This window comes from Pseudonaja textilis, chromosome 11 (assembly GCF_049901715.1).
Source record: "Pseudonaja textilis isolate UNSWEBS1 chromosome 11, rPseTex1.2, whole genome shotgun sequence".
Taxonomy (NCBI): domain Eukaryota; kingdom Metazoa; phylum Chordata; class Lepidosauria; order Squamata; family Elapidae; genus Pseudonaja; species Pseudonaja textilis.
The window spans coordinates 5,984,877-6,008,749 of record NC_142000.1 but is presented as its reverse complement, the minus strand read 5'-3'; the positions used below and the strand labels follow the sequence as shown (position 1 = coordinate 6,008,749).

The following is a 23,873-nucleotide window of genomic DNA, read 5'->3' as shown; positions in this document are numbered from 1 at the left end:
GGATGCCAGCATGACTTTGGCTGTGGTTGATCGATTCTGAGCAGCCAACATAGGAATTTTGATAATGACCTTCTTTATGGCTCCGTGAACTATTGGTGTTCTGCCACAGTGAACTATTTGTGTTCTGCCACCCAGAATCTGTCAGGTTTGGGGCACATTAAATGTTGTTAATGGCTGAGAGTAATGGGGTATTTACATTTTTAAATTGTATAGAGATTATTGTATGGTCTGTTGTGTTTAATTTTATTTTTCTTTCAATGGTGTTGTCCAGTTTTACTTGTGGAAGAGCACCTCATTTCGTTGCACCCACTTGCGAGTGTAATGACAAATAAATTCTTATGTCTTAAATAATTGTCTTCGTCACATTGGGCTTGAAATGTGTTGTTTCCACCACCACCCTCCCTAAATCCAACAGTCTGATACACTGCCCCTATCTTTTTTTCTCCTCTGGCTCTGAAATTGGGAAGCTTAGCTGGTCTGACTTTTCTCAGACGGACACTCAGCAAAACCCAGTCAGATCATTTCAAACAAGATCAGTGTGTTGAAGGCCTTAAACCAGGGGTGTCAAACTCAAGGCCTGGGGAGGAGGGTAGATCCAGCCCTTGGGGTGCTTAGATCTGGCCCGAGGGGCTGCTGCCATGGAAACAAGCGAAGGACTGGCCTGGGGTGCCTCTGCCAGAGAAAACGAAGCTTGGGAGGGCCGCAGGTGGTCCCCGCAAGCTCCGTTTTGGCTGGCAGAGAGTTGCAGGAGGCCGTCACAGCGCAACACAGAGCTCAGGACCCCATTTTCGCTGGCCGAGCGCTTGGGCCACCACAGGTGCCCTCAACACGAGTGGCATCGAGCTGGCCAGGCCCACTCTGGCCACACCCCACCCGGGCCCTCCGAGGTCGAACACAACCCTGATGCGGCCCTCGATGAAATCAAGTTTGACCCCCCTGCCTTAAACCAATTCTGACTTACCTTCAAACGAAACGGTTGGCGGGCCGGGGAATTGGGAAGTTGCGATCCTAAACTTTGGAGGGGGCTCAAATCACCTAACTCAACGGTGGGCCACTTCTTGAGAACACTTATACCCCTGGAGCCCCCTGCCCCCTTCACAAAGCTGCAGGTTTATTAAAGCTGTCTGGGGGATGTGTTTATTGACCCAGCTAAAAGGGAAACAAATGTTGTTTTTCCTATCCCGACAACTATATTAAATTAAGGGTTTAAAGTCCATGTTAACCTCTCCCGTTGCTGGGTTGAAGCTCACAGCGTACGCAACCGCTGAGGCAACAGCGACAGGAGAATTTGGTTCAAGAGCCGAGCTGAAGAAATACACAGCCTGCTTGCAGTGAGGAGTCCACTGACAATAATCCTGTATAGAAAAGAAGCAAGAACGATCAGGTGGGAAAGGAAGCAAAGGTGTCAAACATTCCCAGCTATCTTTTTTCTTCTTCTGTAGTAGGTCAACATTTCTTTCTCTTCAACAAAGACATTTCCAGTTTGAATTCTAATCATTCAGAATATAGAAGAGAATAACACAGTTGGAAGCAGTGGTGGGATTCAAAATTTTTTACTACCGGTTCTGTGGGTGTGGCTTGGTGGGCGTGGCAGGGAAAGGATACTGCAAAATCCCCCTTCCCTCCCCACCCCACTAACCTGCTTTCCAGCCCTGTTCTCCTGGGCAGGGCAACCAAAGGAGACCCAGCCGATCAGCTGGGATTCAATGGGAGGCAGAGAAGAGATGGATTGGCGGGGCCAGTCAGAGGCGGGATTTGCTGGTTCAACGAACCACTCAAAATTTCCACTACCGGTTCTCCAGAACTGGTCAGAACCTGATGGTTGGAAGGGACCTTGGAGGTCTTCCAGTCCAACCCCCCTGCTTAGACAGGAAACCCTACACCATTTCAGAGAAATGGTTGTCTTATCTAAAAACTTCAGTGATGAAGTACCCACAACATTCACAACTTCTGGAGGCCAGTTGTTCCACTGGTTAATTGTTCTGTCAGGAAATTCCTCCTTAGTTCTAGGTTGCTTCTCTCCTTGATTAGTTTCCACCCACTACTTCTTGTCCTGCCCTCAGGTGCTTTGGGGGATAGCTTGGCTCCCTCTTCTTTGGGGCAGCCCCTGAGATATTGGAGCACTGCTATCATGTCTCCCCTAGTCCTTCTTTTCGTCAAACTAGACATATCCAATTCCAGCAACCCTTCTTCATCTGTTTTAAGCCTCCAGTCCCCTAATCATCTAATCACCTTCACCTTTCATCCACAGCACTACTGTCCGTAGAAATTTTAAAGTGTGATTCTCACTTATTTCATTCTCTACTCGATGCTCTTGTCTCAATTATGAAGCAGCCAAATTGCATCCAGTTTTGGTCACCGCGCTATAAAAAAAAGGTGTTGAGACTCTAGAAAGAGTGCAGAGAATAGCAACCAGGACGATGAGGGGACTGAAAGTTAAAACTTATGACGAACAGTTGCAGGAACTGAGCACAGCTAGCCTAGTGAAGAGAAGGACCAGGGAAGACAGGATAGCAGTCTTCCAATATTTGAATACTGGGCTGCCACAGAGAGGAAGGGGGCAGGCCAGTGGTGGGATTCCATTTGTTTTTACTACAGGTTCTGTGGGCATGGCATGGCATGGTGGGTGTGGCAGGGGAAGGATACTGTAAAATCTCCAGTCAGAAGTGGCTTTTGCTGGTTCTCTGAACTACTCAAAATTTCCGCTACTGGTTCTCCAGAACTGGTCAGAACCTGCTGAATTCCACCTCAGGGTCAAGCTGTTTTCTAAAGCACCCAAAGGCCAGACAAGGAATAATGGATGGAAACTGAACAAGGGGAGATTCAACCTAGAAATAAAGAGAAATTTTCTGGCAGTGAGAACAATCAACCCATGGAACAGAAGTTTCCTTTGGAAGTTGTGGAAGCTTCATCCCTTTCAAGAAGAGACTGGGTTGCCATCTGAAGAAATGGTGCAGGGTCTCCTGCTTGGGCGGGGGTGATGACCTAAAAGATCCCTTCCAACTCTATTAATCTGTTAAAGTCAGTTTGTTCAGTGCTGTCATTTAGTGAACAATGAGTAGTTGTAGGCTGAAGACGTCATGGCTTGACCTGTTGACTGCAACAACTGACAACCAAAATTCTAGGCTCAGTTGCATTTGTAATTAAAAGTCGACTCGTATTATTGGGTTTCTTGATCTACGATAGTATTAATTCAGCTTTTTTTCTTTCCGTCTTTCTTTGCATTTTAATTTAAATGCCATGATTATATTGCAACTATGTTTTACCGCATAAAGCTATTTTTGGTTCACTTTAAACTGCAGAACTGCTTGGGAAGCCTCCAAGCAGTTTGATCGAAATCAACCCCAATTCAACTTTACGTTCCATCAATTCCAATCTACATCCGTAGTAAATCCTGTTCTCTGTTATAGGTCCTTAGTAAGCCTGCCCATCCTATTGTGCACTGCACAATTCCGCTCTGCAGAAGCTTCCAATCACATGCATTCCATTTAATTATAATGGCAGATTCACCACCATTAATTATTAAATCTGTCTCCCGCGTTATTTCTGGCAACTACTACAACTGAATTCGTTCCAAATGTGCTCAAAAATTCGGCACTGGAACTGAGTAGAATTGATGGTCTTTTTTTTTTTCTTTTCCTATAGGACAATGCAATATGATGGTTCACCAACTCCTTATGCAGCAGAGTTGAAACAGAACATAACCAACCTTTTCATTGGAATCCTGCACAAGTCCTGTGCTGATGGAAACGTTAGGTGCCAGATGGTATTCCATCCACAGAACGGCTCCGTGACTTTTCGCACACCTGCAAAAATAAAATAAAATCCTTAAATATAGATTTCCTGCAAACTCTGAAGAATACTGATAGACCAACACATGCATTATGTAGTGCATAAACCCCTTTTGAAATATGAACACTATTTTCCTTCGTCAGAAGTCTAGATAAAAGGCCAGAGATCAGCCTACTTTGGGAGCAAACACATGCTGAAAGAACCATTTAAAACGACTTACTTTCCCATGATGTTATCTGGGGGGTTGTGGTGACACTTACTGTTCTACAACTACCTACCTTATGATTACTGGAGACTTGATTGTGAGAATAAGCTATCAAATTAGCAAAGCGATACTTGTCCATAGCAAGTCACTCACTGCATCCCAAAACAGTGTCCAAAGGCTCGCTTGATTTATTTATTTACTTACTTACTTACTTATTTACTCACTTATTTATTTATTTATTGAACGTATATTACCGCCTATTCACCCTTGGCGACTCAAGGCAGCTTACAGAATATAAAATCACATTTAAAACAATAAAAACTAACAAAAAGAATCAAATAAATTAATAAAGTACAATATGAGAGAATCACTTCCCCTCCTCAATCCCACCCATCCACCCCGCCCCAATGAGAGCAGAACACACAAGCTATTTAATGGCCTCCATTCCGCTCTGGGTTCCCCAGGCCCACTGGCAGAACCAGGTCTTCAGCGCCTTCCGGAAGAGTGTTAGAGTCAGGCCAGTCTAATTTCCAGAGGGATGATGTTCCAGAGAGAGGGAGCCACCACGGAGAAGGCCCTTCTTCTGGGTCCCACCAGGTGTTATCTCCCTCAGGGATGGGACCTGCAGCCTTCCCTGTCTCCTTGCTCTAAGGGGTCGGGTAGATGTGACCAGCAAGAGACGGTCCCTCAGATCACCTGGGCCCAAGCCATGAAGGGCTTTTAAAGGGGGCAACCAGCACTTTGAATTGCACCCGGAAGTAAATCAGGAGATTTGCTCTTCCTGCAGGAGAGGTGAAACACGCGCACGGCGGGGTCTGCACAAAACCATGTGGGGAACACTGCATTTTGCACCAACTGGAGCCTCCTTCTCTAACATTTGGAAGATATTGCAATCATACTACAATGTGATGATTTAAAAAAACAAAAAAAACAAAACACCACCTAGAGACTGAAAAGTTTCAGGATTATTGCACGATGCAAAATAACCAGGAAGAAAGCATTTCAGCAGGCTAGGAATCCAGGAATCTGAGGATGAGATCCAGGGGAAAAGAAAATCAGGATCTTTGCATTGGCGATGTTCAAATTATATGTTTGCTGCATGCTACCTGGCACGTTCTCTCCCAAAATATGAGGACTGGAATCATCTTCAAAAGGAAGTCGTGGTGCCTCCTTCTTCCTTTTGGTTTTGTGAAAGAAATCCAAAGTACTTTCCAGAAGGTGGTTATTTGTTTGTTTTTACTAAAAGACAAATGGACTTTATTTTTGCTTGAAGACTTTTCACTTCTCATCCAAGAAGCTTCTTCAATTCTGATTGAATGGTTCATTCAGTCAGAACTGAAGAAGCTTCTTGGATGAGAATGAAATAACTTTAAGGAAAAACAAAGAAAGTCCAGTTGCCTCTTGAAAAAAAGAGCACCTTTGGGACAAGATTCAGAGAATCTCCAAAAAGACATTTTGCTGGGTACTTTCTGGTTTTAATATTGTTAAGATGAGTTAGGATTTTTTAAAACATTAGCACTCCCTGTTGTAAAGGAGCTTTTCCAAAAGGCAATTGGACTTTCTCATTTTTTTCCTTTGAAAACATCTCGCTTCTCATCCAAGAAGCTTCCTTAGTTCTGAAGAACTGAACTTCAGTTCAGAACTGAATTAGCTTCTTAGATGAGAAGCGAAACATTTTTTTAAAAAACCCAAGAAAGCCCAGTTGCATTTGGGAAAAGCACTTTTCGGAAAACCATGACCTGGATGACTGAGAATCTCCACAGACGTTTACACTCTTTTTACTTTGCGCTAAATGCTTGGTTGTTTCTAAATAAAGTGGTTTGACTACCAAACGGAAATTATTCCTTGTTTGTTTTCCGGAAAAAGAATCTCAAAAAGAATCTTAAAAGCCCAACTTTTTGCCACGATGAATTACGGGATATTTTCCTCAAAAAAGTACATTTGATGTTTAAATAAGGATCACTTTGCAGGCAAATATTGATTTTTACAACGTATTCCAGCATTTTACAGCTGGCACAGCAATAACACCATAATTGGGTGCAATGATAACCCCACAGACTCTGTTGTATATGTTTCAGGAAGAAATGTTCAGCCAGGCAACAGATGGCTGTATTTGGAAAGGAGAAATAAACATCGTTATAAATCAAATCATTCATATGGTACCAGATAATTTATACATTATTCATTAAGAACAATATGTTACCTCATATGTGGGAGATTGTTTTCATTCAGCTATGACACTGCAAAACTGGCCTATTTTTAAGGAACAGTTCCTCTGAAGGTTCAAAGTCTCTTTTATTTCATTTCCCATTTTGTCCTCTGCCTAGTAGGTACCATACTTAGCAGGATACAGAATAAGATTATTACAGGTAGTTTTCAACTTCCAATCACAATTGACCTCTAACTTTCTGTTACTAATGAAGGGAGTTGTTAAGGGAGTTCTGTCCCATTTTACGACCTTTCTTGCCACAACTGTGAAGTGAATCACTGCAGTTGTTAAGTTAGTAACATGATTGTTAAGTGAATCTGGCTTCCCCATTGAAGCTTTGTCGTCAGAAGACCGCAAAAGGGGATCCCATGACCCTGGACACTGCAATGGTCATAGCGAAAGAAATAGCCCTTAGACTACCGCTTCACAGTGTTTTCCAGCCCTCTCTATGTGATTTACAGAGTCAGCCTCTGGTCCCCAATAATCTGGGTCCTCATTTTAACCACCTCGGAAGGACGGAAGGCTGACTCAACTTTGAGCCTGGTGAGATTCGATCTGCCAAATTGCAGGCAGCCGACAGTCAGCGGAAGTAGCCTGCAGTACCGCATTCTAACCACTGCACCACCGGGGCTCATAAATACGAGTCAGAAGCCAAGAATCCGAATTTTGATCACGTGACCAACGGTCGTGAAGGTGACAAATGGTCATAAGTCACTTTTTCCCCCAGTGTCGTCGTTAACTTCAAACAGTCACTAAATGAACTGTTGTTAAGTCGAGGGCTGCTTGTAACTCACATGTACATAAAAATCTGTTTTAAAACGAAGAGCAAACAAGGAAAGAGTGCAATCTTTTTAGAAAAAAATTATAAGTCATCCTAAGTGTAACTGAAACCAGAAAGTAGCTAAGCCCAAGGCAGGTTTTCATTCCATATCACTCCAAGAGGACCAAATGAGACATATGCTGATTTGTTTACGCTTTTTATGTTGAAGTGCTATTTTATCACACACTCCTCCCCCACAACAGCCCTCAGCCTTAAAGGATCTCATGTCAACCAAGATCTGATTGATTAACTGGAGACTAAACTGTACAATGAACCCGGCTGAGAGAACTAGGTCCGTCTAGCCTATTGAAGAGAAGTATTGGGGGGACACGATATACTGCCTTCCAGTATTTGAGGGGCTGTCACAGAGAAGAGGGAGTCAGTCTATTCCCCAAAGCACCTGAGGGCAGGACAAGAAGTAATAGATGGAGGATTATCCAAGAGAGATCCAACCTAGAACTAAGAAGAAACTTCCTGACAGTGAGAACAATTCACCTTGTGTAACTACTCTGGAAGTTGTGCATGCTGCATCACTGGAGGTTTTCACGAATAGACTGGACAACCATTTGTCTTGAACAGTATAAGGTTTCCTGCTTGAGCAGGGGGTTGAAGTAGATGATCTCCCAGGTCCCTTCCAAACCAGTTATTCTATGTTACATTACCATTACTGCAATGACAGATACAAGGAACGGGCTGCTGATGAAAGACAGGGCTACAACTTGGAATACAACTTAAGAGCAGGGTTTCCCGCACTGTGAAAATCCCAACTGGCTAGACTTCAACTCCCAGAACCCTCAGCAAAGGCCACCCTGAGTGAGACACTCTAGGAGTCGAAGTCCACATCATTGAAAGTCACCCCAGTTTGGAAACAGGGTCTTGGAGCGTCCTGTAAAACATTGAAATATTGCCAAGTTTAGTTTTTCTCCCAGGATACTGACCGTGACACGCTTATGATGCCTTCTTCCGTGAGAGGATGTTCTGGTATAGCTTGCTGGAAGTCAAACGTCAGAACCGTGAGGGGGTCGGAGGTGGATCTGCATGGGTATTCCCAAAGTGGATGGGGCTCAGCTTCCCTGGATTCTCGGAAGTCTAAGGAATTCTAAAAGAGATGGCAAGAAAAACCGGGTCAGCGCTGCCGAATCTAGAAAGAAGCACTTTGTCAGCCTTGGAAGCCATATTGAGATTTGACGCTGCCACAATTGAGCCTGAGAAAGTGGGAGGGAGGAATTCAATTGAGCATACCTAGTTAGACAAAATTAAATTCTTTGGTTGGTTCAAGGTCACGGAGCGCGACACATAATGAAATGGGAATCTTGCTTTAGGATGTAGGGTGATTGGACCATGTGATGTGATGATGGCAGACTTTTTTCCCAAAATAAAATGCTTAACCTACATTGGTGGACAATGGATACTGGGTGGCCCCAGGAAAGGAAAAAGGGTTTTCGTTGTACTGTGCTTCACGCTAAAACCTCAAAACTGCCTTTGCTTCTTCTTTGCCTGCATGGATCTGTCAATAAAGTTTTACTCTTGATAATAAAAATGTCCCAGCAGTTTCTTGTCCTGAGGGCAGGACAAGAAGCAAAGGGTGGAAACTAATCAAGGAGAGAAGCAACTTAGAACTAAGGAGAAATTTCCTGACAGTTAGGACAACTTGCCTCCAGAAGTTGTAAATGCTCCAAATACTGGACCTTTTTAAGAAGAAATTGGATAAGCACTTGTATGAAATGGTACAGGGTTTCCTGCCTAAGCAGGGGGTTGGACTAGAAGACCTCCAAGGTCCCTTCCAACTATCCTACCGTGTTTCTCATATAATAAGGCCGGGTCTTATTTTTTTTTGAGCCCTGAAAAAATGGCTAGGCCGTCTTTTCGGAGGTGACTTAATTCCCCCCCGCTTGCATCTTCGGGCAGACGGGTGGCGACGGCTTGGATGTTGACCTCGGCGTTGGTGGGGCACTTTGTATCAGGGTCAACGCAGGCAGCACCATATCCGGGTGTGCAGCAAAAGTACTTCCTAACAGCAAGCCCCCCCCCCCGCATTTCCCCCCCAATTTCGCATGTTTTAATATAGGCCTTAATTTGGGGGGAGGGGCTTAATTTCATTTCATGCCTATAAAACATGCTGGGACTTCCTATTGGGGGAGGCCGTATTGTTGGAGAAACAGGGTATTTATCCTATCCTATCCCTTCTCTATTCTATTCTGCTCTGTTCTGCCCTGCTCTGTTTCTATTCCGTTCCGTTCCGTTCCATTCCATTCCATTCCATTCCATTTCTCTTCTCTTCTCTTCTATTCCTAATCTAATCTAATCTAATCTAATCTAATCTAATCTAATTCTATTCTATGGTTCTTCTATTTGTATTCTATTGCCATGCATGCCAACGGGACGGCTGACATTACCTGCTTCTCCTCTAAAGCCAGGAGGACAAAACTCATCCATCATGGCTGGTTTCACACATTGCTTCAGACCTCAGGGATCATGTGCTTGGTTTAGTTTTGGTTGAATGCAACCTTAACAGAAACGTGCAACACAGGTTTGACCTAATACGCAACCCAAGCGAACAAGTGGCAAAGGCCCAGGCCCAAAGCAGAGGGCTTTACGGGAACCCAGGAAAAAACTGTCTCCATTAATTGGGGAAGGGCTCCGTGTTTGTGCCCTTTGAACAGCAGGTTTTGCTACAACCTCACAGCTGCTAATGTGACTCATTAAAGCCATCATCCCAGACATTTCTAAGTAGTACTTTACAATAACTACACATTTTTGCAATTAAGTTAATTGGCCCTATACTCTCCAACAATGAGGGCTGAGCACTTGCAAACCCCTTATTACCACGGAAAGGATGTGGAACAAAGGTCCTTGTGGGAGTAACTCGGTATTTTAAGCAACATTGTTGAACTTTCATTTCTTGGCTTAGCTTTGGCTGCGGCAAAGATTTCGATTAACGTGGCTGCTTTATATTGTTTGCTTGGGTTTGTTATACAATTGCCCCACTGCAGAGTTTTGTAACTATTTTTAATAGATTAGTACTATTTTTAAAGGCATGGAAGTGTTGCTGTTCTTACGTTATTAGACTTTTAGTATTTTGTTGTTGTTGAGACTCTAGATAGAATACAGAGAAGAGCCACAAAGAAGATTAGGAGACTGGAGGCTAAAACAAAATAAGAACGGAATTCGGTTATGTCTAGTCTGATGAAAAGAAAGACTTGGGTTGACATGATAGCAGTGTTCCGATATCTCAGGGGCTGCCCCAAAGAAGAGGCAGTCAAGCTATTCTCCAAAGCACCTGAGGGCAGGACAAGAAGCAATGGGTGGAAACTAACCAAGGAGAGAAGCAACTTCGTGGAGAAATTTCCTGACAGAACAATTAATCAGTGGAACAACTTACCTCCAGAAGTTGTAAATGCTCTAACACTGGAAGTTTTTAAGAAGAGATTTGATACCCGTTTGTCTAAAATGGTACAGGGTTTCCTGCCTAAGCAGGGGGTTGGACTAGAAGACCTCCAAGGTCCCTTCCAACTCTGTTATTCTAGTCTATTCTAATTATACACCAGAGCCAGATCCGACATTGAAGGGGTCCTCGGTGCGGAGATTGATGGTTTTCTTACAAGCATTTCGTTACCAAACAAGGTAACATCATCAGTGCATCTGATACCTCAGAAGATATGACCATTACCCAGCTAAGCTCTCTTCCCTGCCTCATGGATCAACTTTGGCATTGCTCAACTTTGCTCCCCATTGGCCACATAGGTTGAGAATTGTGTGTGAATAGGGCAGCGTGGTTCATTTTAACATCTGCCCTGATTCGCTTACAATCCATGGCAAAATAGTTCATAAAATCAGGCACAACTCACATTAACAACTGCCTTATTTAGCAATTCTGGCCACAACTGTAAGTTGGGGATTACCTGTAAACACATAGTAAGTGGAGGATTATTTGTATACACATGGTATACCTTTGCAAAAGTTAACCCTGTAAGGCAGGCTGCCTTACTCTCTATTTTAGCCCAGAGACCTTCCCAGAGAAACAAACTTGTGTCTTCTCTGTTAGTTCAACATCTTAAGTCCACATAAACCAAGTTCTCAGGAAAATTGAGTATTTTCTCAATATGAATTTTCTGTTCCAATTAACAGCCGCAATATGAACCGTATCAGTCACAATCTCTGTTTCTATGGATAGATTACACCCAAAAGATCTTACAGGTAGTCTAACAATCCCAATGGAGCCCAAAATTTCTGCTGCTAATCGAGACAATTATGTACTGAATTTTGCTCCATGTTACGTGGTGGGTTTTTTTTGCCACACTTGTTAAGTGAATCACTCCAGTTGTTAAGTTAGTGGCATGGTCATTAAGGGAATCTGGCTTCCCCAATGACTTTGTTTCTCAGGCCACAAAGGGGGAATTATATGACCCCAAGAACTGAAACTGTTGCAAATATGAATCAGTCACCAAGCATTTGAAAATTTCGATCACGTGATGCTGCAATGGTCATAAGTGTGAAAAATGGTCGTAAGTCACTTTTTTAAAGCTTCATCGTAACTTCAAACAATCCCTAAATGAACTGTTGTAAGTCAAAGACTACCTGGACTGAAGAAATGAGAGATGTGAAGCAACTTTGATCTGAAGAGTGTCAACTAAAAAGATACTCCTTTGGTCTTTTTAGCTGCCAGAAAAAGGGAGTGAGGGAAAACCAAGGCATTCTTGAAATGCCTAGATAATCACCCCGACAGCCCAAAGTTGTCAGAGCAACTTTGAAAGGAGGTTATTGGAGAACATGATGGATGACTCTTGGCTATGGATGTGTCCCATTGGAGAATATACATCCAGGGGGTGGGGGGAAGACCAGGGTCAAGGGGGAAATGTATGATGCAATTTAGTAGTTGCCACGCACCAACATGGCAACTTCTAATAAACCAATTTACTTTTCCCTGAGAATGCAGCTTGAGACTTTTGATTTGAATGAGGGTGGATTTATTGGAGCTCTGACAAAGAGATAGTGGTGGAATTGGATTGACTTGGAAAAGAATATCTCACTGGACAATACCATAGGAAAATGGCTGCCGTTTTAAAAACCAACAAGGAAAATAATACAAGTGATCAACCAAGAAAGTACCCTAGATAATTCTTTCTTATCGGAATTTTTAAAAATAGGTCAATTAATTACCCCCATTAAATCATGAGTCTCGAGCCAAACCTCCAAAACTTCGAAAGGATTCAAAGGGCAACTTTAAAAAGACCATAGAAATATTTTATGAGTTGACAGCCACAGGAAGACTCTGAAGTGGGAATGAGACCGAAACGAAGATAAATCAAATTCTATGACAATTCTTGAATGAACTAAAGATTAAGACTGTTAAAAGTAAAATGAAAGCATGTAAAGTTCGTTTATGTGATGACCTTTTTAAAAGAAAACCTTTATGGACACTTTGCAGGAGAGATGGAGAGTTACTAAGCTTGTTCATGCTCGTTATGATAAAGGTTGGAAGTCACTTTACACATTTCTCTTTCTATATGTTATTCTTATTTTTCTCTTCTCTTTTTAAAGTTTAGTTTATAATTAGATTTTATTATTGTAATCAAAAATCACCCTAAAAGTTTTATATCATGGATTTTATTTAAAATACATGCATTTAATGTTTCCTACGCAGTTTAGCTACTACCATGTAAAGGGCTAATCTCACCATATGATAATTCATTTGGCCTTTCGCCAGGTGATAACTCACCTTTATCATGTCATCCATAATGCGCATATCAAAACCTTCACAGGTACCACAAGGGCTTCGGATACGCCACAAATCCTAGAGAGGAAGGAACAAGTGGTCTTTCTCAGCATTGAAAAGTCTAGTATATGATTTGACACTGCAGACTTCTAATACTGTGAGTCAATCCTTGGTTCGCAGTATTAGAAGTCTGCAGTGTCAAATCATATACTAGAACCTTTATATTTGGCAGAAGTTTTTGGCCATAGCGTGGCAAGTTATATAACTGAGGAGAAGGATAGGTTTGCAAAAATACAGTGAAAGATTTCTATGATTATGCAACACACGTAAATAGAGTGAAAAGGTCTGTGATGAAATGACTTTGGATACCTAAGAAGAGGCAATTTATTTAGGGGAAACCTCTGGTAAGCTGGAGAAAAGGAAAGAAGGAAAGGAAAGGAAAGGAAAGAAGGAAAGGAAAGGAAAGGAAAGGAAAGGAAAGGGAAAAAGAAAGGAAAGGAAAGGAAAGGAAAGGAAAGGAAAGGAAAGGAAAGGAAAGGAAAGGAAAGGGAAAAAGAAAGGAAAGGAAAGGAAAGGAAAGGAAAGGAAAGGAAAGGGAAAAAAGAAAGGAAAGGAAAGGAAAGGAAAGGAAAGGAAAGGAAAGGAAAGGAAAGGAAAGGAAAGGAAAGGAAAGGGAAAAGAAAGGAAAGGAAAGGAAAGGAAAGGAAAGGAAAGGAAAGGAAAGGAAAGGAAAGGAAAGGGAAAAAGAAAGGAAAGGAAAGGAAAGGAAAGGAAAGGAAAGGAAAGGAAAGGAAAGGAAAGGAAAAGAAAGGAAAGGAAAGGAAAGGAAAGGAAAGGAAAGGGAAAAAGAAAGGAAAGGAAAGGAAAGGAAAGGAAAGGAAAGGAAAGGAAAGGAAAGGAAAGGGAAAAGAAAGGAAAGGAAAGGAAAGGAAAGGAAAGGAAAGGAAAGGAAAGGAAAGGAAAGGAAAGGAAAGGAAAGGAAAGGAAAGGAAAGGGAAAAAGAAAGGAAAGGAAAGGAAAGGAAAGGAAAGGGAAAGGGAAAGGGAAAGGGAAAAAGGAAAAGAAAGGAAAGGAAAGGAAAGGAAAGGAAAGGAAAGGAAAGGAAAGGAAAGGAAAGGAAAGGAAAGGAAAGGAGGGAGGGAGAGAGGGAGGAAGGAAGGAAGGAAAGAAAAACATCATTTTGACAAAATACAAAAGTGAATTGTATGAACGTAGATGTGGCCTTGGACGTGTGGAAGGGATGATTCAACTGTTAAGGGAAGAGTCTCAAAAAATAATCATTCATTCCTCCTTAGCAATGGAAATTTGGGGTTCAATTGTAGTCATAAATCAAGAATTACCTATAACTTCATAGATAGATAGATAGATAGGTAGGTAGGTAGGTAGGTAGGTAGGTATAGTAAGTAGGGAGAGAGAGAGAGAGAGAGAGAGAGAGAGAAACATAGACGTTCATAGATATTAATTTGACCAACAACTCTCTGCTTTCCTGCCCCATAAGACAATCAACGAACCCGGCAAAAAATTCAGATGGAGGTATACAATGTATTCCTCAGATAAAAGAAGTTTGAAACCAAAACAAATTATTACTGGAAACCAAAAAGACAACATGTCCTCACCTTGAATTCCACAGTCATCAGGTGGAGAGAAGCCGATTGGGGAAGGACGGTCACATCACTGGTGAGATGACTCTCCAATGCCGTCCGGGCGTACCAGAAAAATAGATTATGCCACGGCAGCAAGCTTGTAGAGAAAAAGGGCTCGGCAATTAAAAGAGATATCTCAGGGAAAGAGAAAGAGAGAAAAAGAAAAAAAGACATGAATATTTGAACCAGGCCTTTGTGGATAGAAATACCCAGAGAAACTCAATTTTCATCATCAATCCCAGATATTTTTCAATGTACATGTCAACCCTTACTTGGTCAATCTCTTCCTAGCCTGCAAAGCAGCACAATTTAAAATATTCTCCTTGTGGCTAAAAGGAGAATTGTGGCTGCAGTCTCATTCATTCATTCATTCATTCATTCATTCATTCATTCATTCATTCATTGTCTTGAATTGAATTATGGCCCCTGCATCATTTCTTAGAGAACTCAGAAATTAACTTCAGGGGAAGGGAATGGAATTGGAGAGATTTTAACTAATTCTCCCAGAAAAGCCTCTTTGGCTCACGTTTTCCAAGTCTGGGAAATCCAAATTTAGGAAAATTCCCACCCCTCCCTCTTCACAACCCTGGCTTTAGGTGGAGGGAAATCATGTCAACAGCACCTCCATTTCCTAACTGGAATTGCCTGCTCAGATGTCTTACCTTTCTCTCTTCAAAATCAGAGGGGGTTAACAATTCTGGAGGTTTCTCTAGAATTGTAATTTTATCTTCCAAACCGTTGGCCATAAAAATCTTTAAGGGGGGGGGAGGAGAAAAACAAAAGAAAAACTGTTAATTTGGATATAAAAGTTGATATGTAATTATAGTCACGTTTGTACTGTTGTAAAACCTGGAAACACATTGTTCACCTAATGAGATGTTTCATAAAAGATAAAAAAAAATATTTAAAAAGAAAGAAAGAAAAGTATTGCAATTTTCAGGTGAGGTCAGGTGATTTTATCTTTATTCTTTTATATTACGGGTAGTCTCGACTTAGAGAAACATTTGTTTAGCAGCCACTTGTAGTTACAAAGGCACCGATGCTCAAATTTATAGCTGTCCCAACACTACAATCACAGGATCAAAATCCAGGCGCTTGGCATCCAGCATCTATTTATGAGAGCTGCAATGTCCTGAGGTCAAGGGATCGTCATTGGTGGCCTTCCTAATCAGATTCTCACAGTCAATGGGGAATCAGAATAGAGTTGGAAAGGATCTTGGAGGTCTTCTAGTCTAACCCCTGCACCATTTCAGACAAGTGGCTGTCCAGTCTCCTCTTTAAAACCTCCAGTGATGGGAGCGCCCACAGCTTCTGGAGGCAAAGCTGTTCCACTGGTTAATTTTCCTCACATTCAGGAAGTTTCTCCTTAATTCCAGGTTGCTTCTCTCCTTGATTAATTTCTTATCTTGCCTTCTGGGGCTTTGGAAAATAAATTGACCCCTTCCTCTTCTTTGTGGCAGCCCCTCAAATACTGGAATCCTGCTATCATGTCCTCTTTTCTCTAGACTGGCCAAATCCTCCAGCCATGCTTCATACATTTTAGTCTTCAGGCCTTTAATCATCTTAGTTAAACAACAGTGTGATTCACTTAATTACTGCAGTGATCTGCTTAACGACTGGGTCCAAAAAAGGTCGTAAAACCGGTTGCAGCTCTCTTAACGATCGCCTTGCTCGGCAATGGAAATTCTGATCTCAGCTGAGATCAAAAGTCAAGGACTACCTGTATTGATGATTTCGGGATCTGACTGTCCAGACCGACTTGAACGTTCACCTATATTCCGCTTTGCTTTCTGCTTGACAAAGAATGGTGAGCGTGCGTGCATGCGTGTGTGTGTTAGAATGCAAGGGTGGGGCGACTGGCCTCCCAGCCTCGTTGGTTCTCATATGAGATTGCTCCTCCCAACTCAAGGACACCCAGAGCAAATGCCAACGCGGGATCAGTTGATCAGTTCCCAAAACAAAATGAGCAGAAGTGATTTGGTGGATGTAATGGACTGTGTGTGGCTCGTGGAGAAAAGGAGAAAGGAACTATGCGTGTGTTTGCGTGGGAACCGCAGAGCTGGTTTTGCTTCTTCTGTGCCGATGTGGCTTTATTCAGTAAAGTTTGTACTCTTGGTAAAAATAATGTCCCCGGAGTTGTTGTTTTTTTCTGGATTCGTCAACTGGACAGTTGACATTAAACCAGCTCTGAGCTTCCTGTGCAAATGCACACATAGTTCATTTCCCCCTTTTCCCATTATTCTTAGTCCCAAGAGTTTCTTTTTCTGGATTCGCCAACTGGCCAATGGACACTGCTTGCTACTAAGAATAGCAAGAAGTTAAGCCCAGCATGTAAGATAAGTATAGGCTGCTAATGTTGCGTGACCAAGCCATGGTGGGAAAATAACAGATCAATGGGAGTTCACCTAGGAGAGAACAGTGTACTGAAGACACGGTGACTTTAAAAAGCAATGCTCCATATTTGCAAAGTCTTGACAAAAAACGTATTACTTACTTTCTGCATGAGTGAGCGAGAAAGCGAAGAACACTCCAGCGTAAATACCTAAAGGAAGAAGATTGTGAGGTTAGATTCTTGATTCTAAACCACTTCAGAAGACCTGGGATGTGATGATAGCAGTGTTTTGACCAGTATGCTGGCTAGGGAATTCTGGGAGTTGAAGTCCACACATCTTAAAGTTGCCAAGTTTGAAAAGCATCGGGTTACAGCAAATGAACCGAACAGAAATGATTTATCCCCTTCAACATTACGGTGGAGCCATTCTGATATTCTTCCTAGTAGTTTCCTCTGTTCCACCGCTCTTTTTACTGGTTTGCAAAGAAGCTTCCAGCTGGCTGTGCATATTATAGTACCCTCAACTGTTCTCAGGTTGGGAAACAACCATGACACAAAGTCACAGCTCTCCAGAGAACAGGACATTCTGAGCCTTGTGTAGAGCAAATGGCTGTTTGTGGGTTGGGACACATTTTCCAAGATTGCCATGTCCTCTGAGAAACCTCAGAAAGAACACCAGCTGTGAGAGAGCTCAGCCCATTCAGGCACAAGCATCTGCTTCACAGGAGCTGATTAATTAAATCAATAAGACTGTGTCACTGCATTCAGACTCAGAATGTACTGAAAGATGCTCTCTGGATAAAAGTGACTTTCTTTCATGGTTGGCATGTGCACGCGCACACACACACACACACACGCAAAGAATATGAAGATGTGTGTATCTATATCTATCTAGATATATATCCATATTTTATCTCTATTTCTATCTATATATCTCTATCTAAGATATTTATATCTATCTCATCTTTACCTACCTGTCTGTCTGTCTGTCTGTCTAAGATATATATCTCTGTATCTATTATATATCTAAGATATGTATCTATATCTAATCAATCTCTCCCTCTCTCTCTCCCTCCCTCCCCCTCTCATATACAAGAGTCCCCAAACTTTAAGACTTCAACTCCCAGAATTCTCCAGCCAGTATAGTTTGGAGACCTCTGATCTGATCTGATCTGATCTGATCTGATCTGATCTGATCTGATCTGATCTCTCTCTCTCTCTCTCTCTCTCTCTCTCCCTCCCTCCCTCCCTCCCTCTCTCTCTCTATATCCATCTGTCTGTCTGTCTGTCTCTATCTCTATACCCATCTATCTATAAGCGTGAAAAACATTCATAACTCACTTTTTTCAGTGCCATTGTAACATCGAATGGCCACTAAATGAACTGTTGTAAGTTGAGATCTACCTGTATATTATACTGATTGTCAGCCCTGAAGCTGGCCTGACTGTGGCCATTTTGCGACTTCAGCACTGACACACCGGAGAAGAGGGTGGGGGGGAAATAGAGATAGTTGGGGTGTTGTAGCCAAAAATATCCGCTTTCTCGTGGGAACCAAGGACATTCTTGCAGGTGCTTGGAAGGAGGGGACTGGAGTCACCTAGCAACTGGACAATATCCTGATTGGACCATGTGACTGTTTTGAGAAAGCGACAAACTTTCACTTTTAATTAGGTGAAAACCACAGGAATATTCAGTCGATTTTCACCAGCCTGTACCAATATGACATATCCAATAAACGTATTCTTTGAGGAATTTGCCTGTCTCAGAGTTTTGTTTGCCATTAGTGTGTTGCTTGGAACACTGACACTGATATTGTAAATGGGACAACTTTGTACCTTTTCTGCTCCCAGGTGATGAGCAAGAACAGGGAGAAGGCTACCGTCACTGATGCTCAAGCAGACGCCATTTGGCTTAAGAACCTGCCAAGAAAATAGTATCATCTCATTAGTTTCATTATCAAATGCAAGGAAAAGAGGGCAGCATTCATGTGTAAGACTACAGGTGGCTCTTATCTGAAGGCTGTCTTAAATTCCCATCAATCAAGCAGCACTTAGGATATTTAAAGGAAACAAACTGATGCATTACCTACAGTAAGCAGGCAACTACCTGCAAGAGAAATCCATATACAGCATCTTGGGAGCCAATTTCAGAAACTAATTAATTTTTTGCAAAACGAGATGGATTGACAATATGGCCATACAAACAACTGCCCTCCTAAGTAAATAAGCAGGTAGATTTCTTAGAAGCAGAGTCAGTTTGGCATCAAGGTACACACTGGGAGACTGTGAGTTCTAGTCCAGCCTTGGGCACAATGCCAACAGGGTAACCTTGGGCCAGTCACTCTCTCTCAGCCCTAGGAAGGCGGCAATGGGAAACCACTTCTGAAATCTTGCCAAGAAAATTGCAAGGACATTTTAGGAGTCAATCCTTATTCAAAGGCACAAAGACTAAAAGGTTTCTTAAAAATCTAGTTTTCTTCTATTGCTGGGGGGTCCTACCACAATATCCTAACAAGGAAAACTCTATCCAGTAAGTTCTTGTGTCACTGAACATGTTTTTGTTCAACTGGTGCTTGACAAATAAGGATCCATTTTTATTGACTAGACTTTCAAACTTCGGGCGCCACTTCTGGTGTGTAATAAAAGAAACATTTTGTCATAAAAATATGAGATCTGATTTTTTTTTTTACACTTGCATGAGTAACAGCTTATTGTCCTAGCAAGGCAAGGTGCAAAATCACAATAAATACGACTGAGTAGCAGGACTATGACGTTGCATTAATGAGTCGTCATATTTCAGACCTTGGAAATTCGGAAATAATGTAGCCTCAGAAATATCTGAGGAAGCTTTATTTAAATCTCAGAGGTTAGGGCAGGAGTCCCCAAACTTGGCAACTTTTAAGACTTGCGGACCAGCTATGCTGGCTGGAGAATTCTGGGCGTTGAAGTCCACAAGTCTTAAAGTTGCCAAGTTTGGAGATCTCTGGGTTAGGGAGTACAGATCTAAAAGAGAAAACAAATCAGCTTACAGTTCTTTAGTAAAAGATATTCCACAGAATTAGCATTACAGAATTCAATCGGAGAATTTAATCTAGCTTGTCAACATTATAGAAGTTACTGTTTGGGATCAGAGTAAGCTCAATAATTATATTTAAGTACATATTTAATAAGGTTAATGGCTTGCAAAACTCTAATTCTTGTAATAAGCAAGCAGATTCATAACCTTTGATTTCTTGATTTGTATTTTACTGTATGTCAAAGGCTTTTAGCATCTGTCATATCAGCTGAAGATTCAGAAGACTGCAATCTTAACACATCTCCAGAACCGGCTTCTAGGTGCTCACTAAGAAAGGATTTTTTGAAATGACCATCAGAGCATTAGTATTTCGTATAGTATTATTATTAACATGCTCTGATGCTAAGGAGTTCTACTCCCACTTCCCACCTGAAAAGAAATCTGTCCCAAATGCAAAACACAAGCAGAGGAGTTTCAGTTTCACAGCACCAAGCAGCTTTAGCACAGAACAGTTGAACTAAGCCACACCCAGGCTCCTTGCTGTCTCCTTCTTGCTCACACAGCTAATACTTTCTCAGTTTCCATGTTTCAGTTTCCAAACAGCTTTCAACCCTTTCACACACTGACAGGACGCTAACCAGATGAATACTGATGGATGCTGGTAGGCAGAGGCAGGATCTTCCTTATTTCTGCCTCAAAAACTAAGCCCAATCATATAGTTTCATAGCGACGCACGGGTATGGAGCTAGTGGAGTTATATAGGGATAATTTCCCTAGTGAACAAAGCAACCCAGACATCAAGGCAGGAAGTCACCACAGGTGATTATATAAATCTTACCTTCTTCAGAGCTTGAAAATAGCACAATGTGCGGTCCCAGTCATTGAGTTCTCCAAACCGTGGCCTGTTCCATAACAGGTGGGCCTGACACACACACACTGGCCTATCGGTGTCTTCAGAAGCCTTTGACTCTTCATTTCTAAAACCGCAGGATTGACTATTATTAGCAAAATGACCTCTACGTTTCAAATCAGCTTACTTGAGCCAAAATTATGGAACAAAGGGATGTTTTACAGGATGCTCAGAATTTCTAGATCGTTGTCTGATGTTCCCTAGTGATCGCCCAGCTTTCAGAGATCAAGGAATGTAAGATTTACCAGCCTAACACACTTCATTTGATGAGTGGCTCTTCTCTCCATTGGTGAATGGAGTTACCTGCTTTTTTGAAGCTTAAACCACACAGAGTAATCGTCATGAAAAGCCGTCAAGTCCATGCTCTGGCCTTGAGTCACAGGTTCTTCATTTGGAAGGAAATAAACACACTGCATCCAATGGTCTCTCCACTGAAAACAATGGGATAAGAGGGTAATTTGAAAAAAAGCAGAGCGAACTAATTGCCCATTTCTTCAGCAATGTCGCAGCCATCTTTCATTGGGGAATCAAGCAAAAAAAACATGGACTCCTGCAGCAAACAGCAAGATTTTGCTTTGTTGGCAAGACTGCTGCCTAAGCACTCATTTTCCAGTTGCCGTTTTGCATTTGCTATAGAGGTGCCTTTACAGTGGATATCACACATAAGCAGATACATGTGTGTTAGAAGAGCTATTAAGGCCCCGTGAAAGGTTTGTCTGTCGGTTGCTCCTTGGTGAAGAGATAGGTTTGCAGGGCTTTTTGAAACACCACCTTAGGGAAAGCTTCATGCCAGGGGTCAGGTGCTGCTACAGAGGTGTGTTTCCAGGATCCCGATAATGCTACTGTTTAATTGAAGCAATCCAGAGCATGTCAACCTTGCTGGATCAGATTGGTCAGGCAGGTATTACGGGAGACAAGTAGCCCTGCAAGGAACTGGGCCCTAAGTCCTGTAGGGGTTTATAGGTGGCAACCAGCACCTTGAATTGCACCCAAAAAGCAAATTGGCAACTAGTGGATCTTGGAAAGCACAGGTGGCCATTTTGAGGGATGCCCATCATTTCTCACCCGACTGCATTCTGAACCAGTTGAAGCTTCTGGGCAGCCTTCAAGGCAGCTCCATGTAGAGTGCAATACACAAGCTGTGAGATGCCCAGGGCATGAATGAATTCTTGAAGGCCTCCCATTCTAGGAAAGCGTGCAACTGGCACACCAGGGGAAGCTGTGCAAAGGCCTTCCTAACCATAGCTGCTATTTGCTCCTCAAGCAGGAGCTGTGGAATCCCTCAGACTGCAATCCCATCCAAGGTCAAAGACAGATTATCTCCAGATCAGGGCAGTCCAAACAACCCCAGCTGCTCCGTGTTAGTAAGACTGAGTGAAACCTGGATGCTCCCCCACCCAAACCCATAGTATAACCTCCAGGCACTGGGACAGCAGCACAGTAGCCTCATCTGGCCGGCCCAGAGTTGAAAGACATAATTAGGTTCCACCCGCACATTGATGATCTCAAAACCCAAACAAGCAGTTGGCCTCACTCACTGGTTTCATATATTATGCCATCTTTAGGGCATGAAATTCTTGGTACGACGACAATGAAGTGTTGGAAGGCTTACCGGCGGGCTCTCTCCAAAAGTGTTCTGTACCCAGTAGGGGGCCAACGAGCATTTGATGGACCCAGCAGGGTCCATGTCAATGTCCCACCAGGAAAGGACCACCTGGGCTTTGCCAACCTTGACGGGCTTCAGCTTCACTGTGTAGGATGCAGAAGCTCTGCTGACCGGCTTACTGAAATCTATACTGTGGAAAACAGCAAAGTTAAATCAGCTCCTTTTGAATGGCAGCTTTTCCCCTGGGCGGTTGAAGGGTTAAGCAACCTTTATGTACGCGGACACACAAAACAAACGTACAAGATAACCAGGCAGTCCTCGACTTGCGACTGTTCATTTTAGTGACCGTTCAAAGTTACAACAGCACTGGGGGGTGAAAAAAGTGACCCTTCTTCACGCTTATATGACCATTGCAGCATCCCCGTGCTTGTGTAATTCACATTTGGATGCTGGACAACCGGTTCATATTTAGGACCGTTGCAGGGGTCATATGATGCCCTTCTGAGAATGCCTAACAAGCAAAGCCAATGGGGAAGACAGATTCACTTAACAACCGTGTTATTAACTTAACAACTGCAGCCACTCGCTTAACAAACGTGGTGTCAGCATCCCAGAAAAACTCGACTCCAACGGATAACTCTGAACCAGACATGTTCTCAAAGTTCCCTTTTATTAGGGTAGATCTACTGGCACATCTGGGAAATCCCAAATCTGAAAATCCCGGCTTTCCCTCCAATAAGTAAAATATTGCAAGTCCACCCCCTGCTCCCATCATTCCATCACATGCCCCAATCACCATCTGTCCCAACTTGAGACGTCCCCTCAACCGCTCCTCAGCCAGGTGCAGCAATAACATGACCTTGACTTAGAAAAAGAATGCTATTATGTCTAACCACATACGCTCCAAGAAATTCCCCCTTCCCATCATCCCACATTCAAGAATGTGGCAGCGTGGACGCTTCTGGTGCTAATAGTTTAGTTTATTGTCACTGCACCTCATACAACGAAATCAAACACCATCTTCAGTGCACATTGAAAATAAAACACAAACACACACCCTTCACCACATTGAACTGAAAACTCCTGACACTGCACCAACACTGCACTATACAGCAGAATTCAAAAAAGTTACTGCCCTGAGACAGAAGCTGTTTTTCAGCCTATTTGTCCTTGTTTTTATTATCCTGTACCGTCTGCCAGGTGGTAATAGTTCAAAAAAAACGATTCCCAGGATGAGATGGATCTTTGAGAATGTCCTGAACTTTCTTAAGGCAGCGGAAGCTATAAAGCTCTTCCAAAGAGGGGAGAGGGCAACCCATGATCTTCTGGGCAATGACGTTCACCCTCTGGAGTGCTTTCCTATCTGCCCCTGTGCAATTGGCAAACCATACAGAGGTGCAGGAAGTTAAGATACTCTCTATGGTGCAACGGTAGAAAGTCACCAGCAGTTTTTTCATTCAGTTGTTGTTTCCTGAGAAGCCTCAGGTAGTATTATCTCCGCTGGGCCCTTTTGACCAGGGCTGCAATGTGGGCACCCCAGGTCAGGTCCTCTTCTAGGGTAACACCCAGAAGCTTAAAACTGGCCACTTGTTCCACTCGGTCTCCATTGATAAGCAAGGGCCGGA

General features: G+C 42.6%; 2 protein-coding genes across 3 annotated transcripts in view; one reads left to right on the top strand and one right to left on the bottom strand.

Annotated features, from left to right (window-relative positions):
* SMPD3 (sphingomyelin phosphodiesterase 3) overlaps positions 1 to 3,675 on the top strand; it is a 210,996-nt gene extending 207,321 nt beyond the window's left edge. The window contains exon 8 of the mRNA XM_087940517.1: positions 3,646 to 3,675. Within this exon, the coding sequence (XP_087796643.1) occupies positions 3,646 to 3,660 (15 nt within the window). The 3' untranslated portion in view covers positions 3,661 to 3,675. The remainder of the gene's footprint in view (positions 1 to 3,645) is intronic.
* The window catches only part of PRMT7 (protein arginine methyltransferase 7), a 34,244-nt gene continuing 11,463 nt past the window's right edge, over positions 1,093 to 23,873 (bottom strand). For both annotated transcript variants that reach the window (XM_087940515.1, XM_026714156.2), the window contains exons 8-18: positions 22,255 to 22,438; positions 20,946 to 21,073; positions 20,571 to 20,709; positions 18,553 to 18,636; positions 16,880 to 16,927; positions 15,048 to 15,137; positions 14,359 to 14,520; positions 12,746 to 12,820; positions 7,965 to 8,125; positions 3,710 to 3,806; positions 1,093 to 1,355 (exon numbers count right to left, since the gene is read on the bottom strand). In XM_087940515.1, the coding sequence (XP_087796641.1) occupies positions 1,194 to 1,355; positions 3,710 to 3,806; positions 7,965 to 8,125; positions 12,746 to 12,820; positions 14,359 to 14,520; positions 15,048 to 15,137; positions 16,880 to 16,927; positions 18,553 to 18,636; positions 20,571 to 20,709; positions 20,946 to 21,073; positions 22,255 to 22,438 (1,330 nt within the window). In that variant the 3' untranslated portion in view covers positions 1,093 to 1,193. The remainder of the gene's footprint in view (positions 1,356 to 3,709; positions 3,807 to 7,964; positions 8,126 to 12,745; positions 12,821 to 14,358; positions 14,521 to 15,047; positions 15,138 to 16,879; positions 16,928 to 18,552; positions 18,637 to 20,570; positions 20,710 to 20,945; positions 21,074 to 22,254; positions 22,439 to 23,873) is intronic.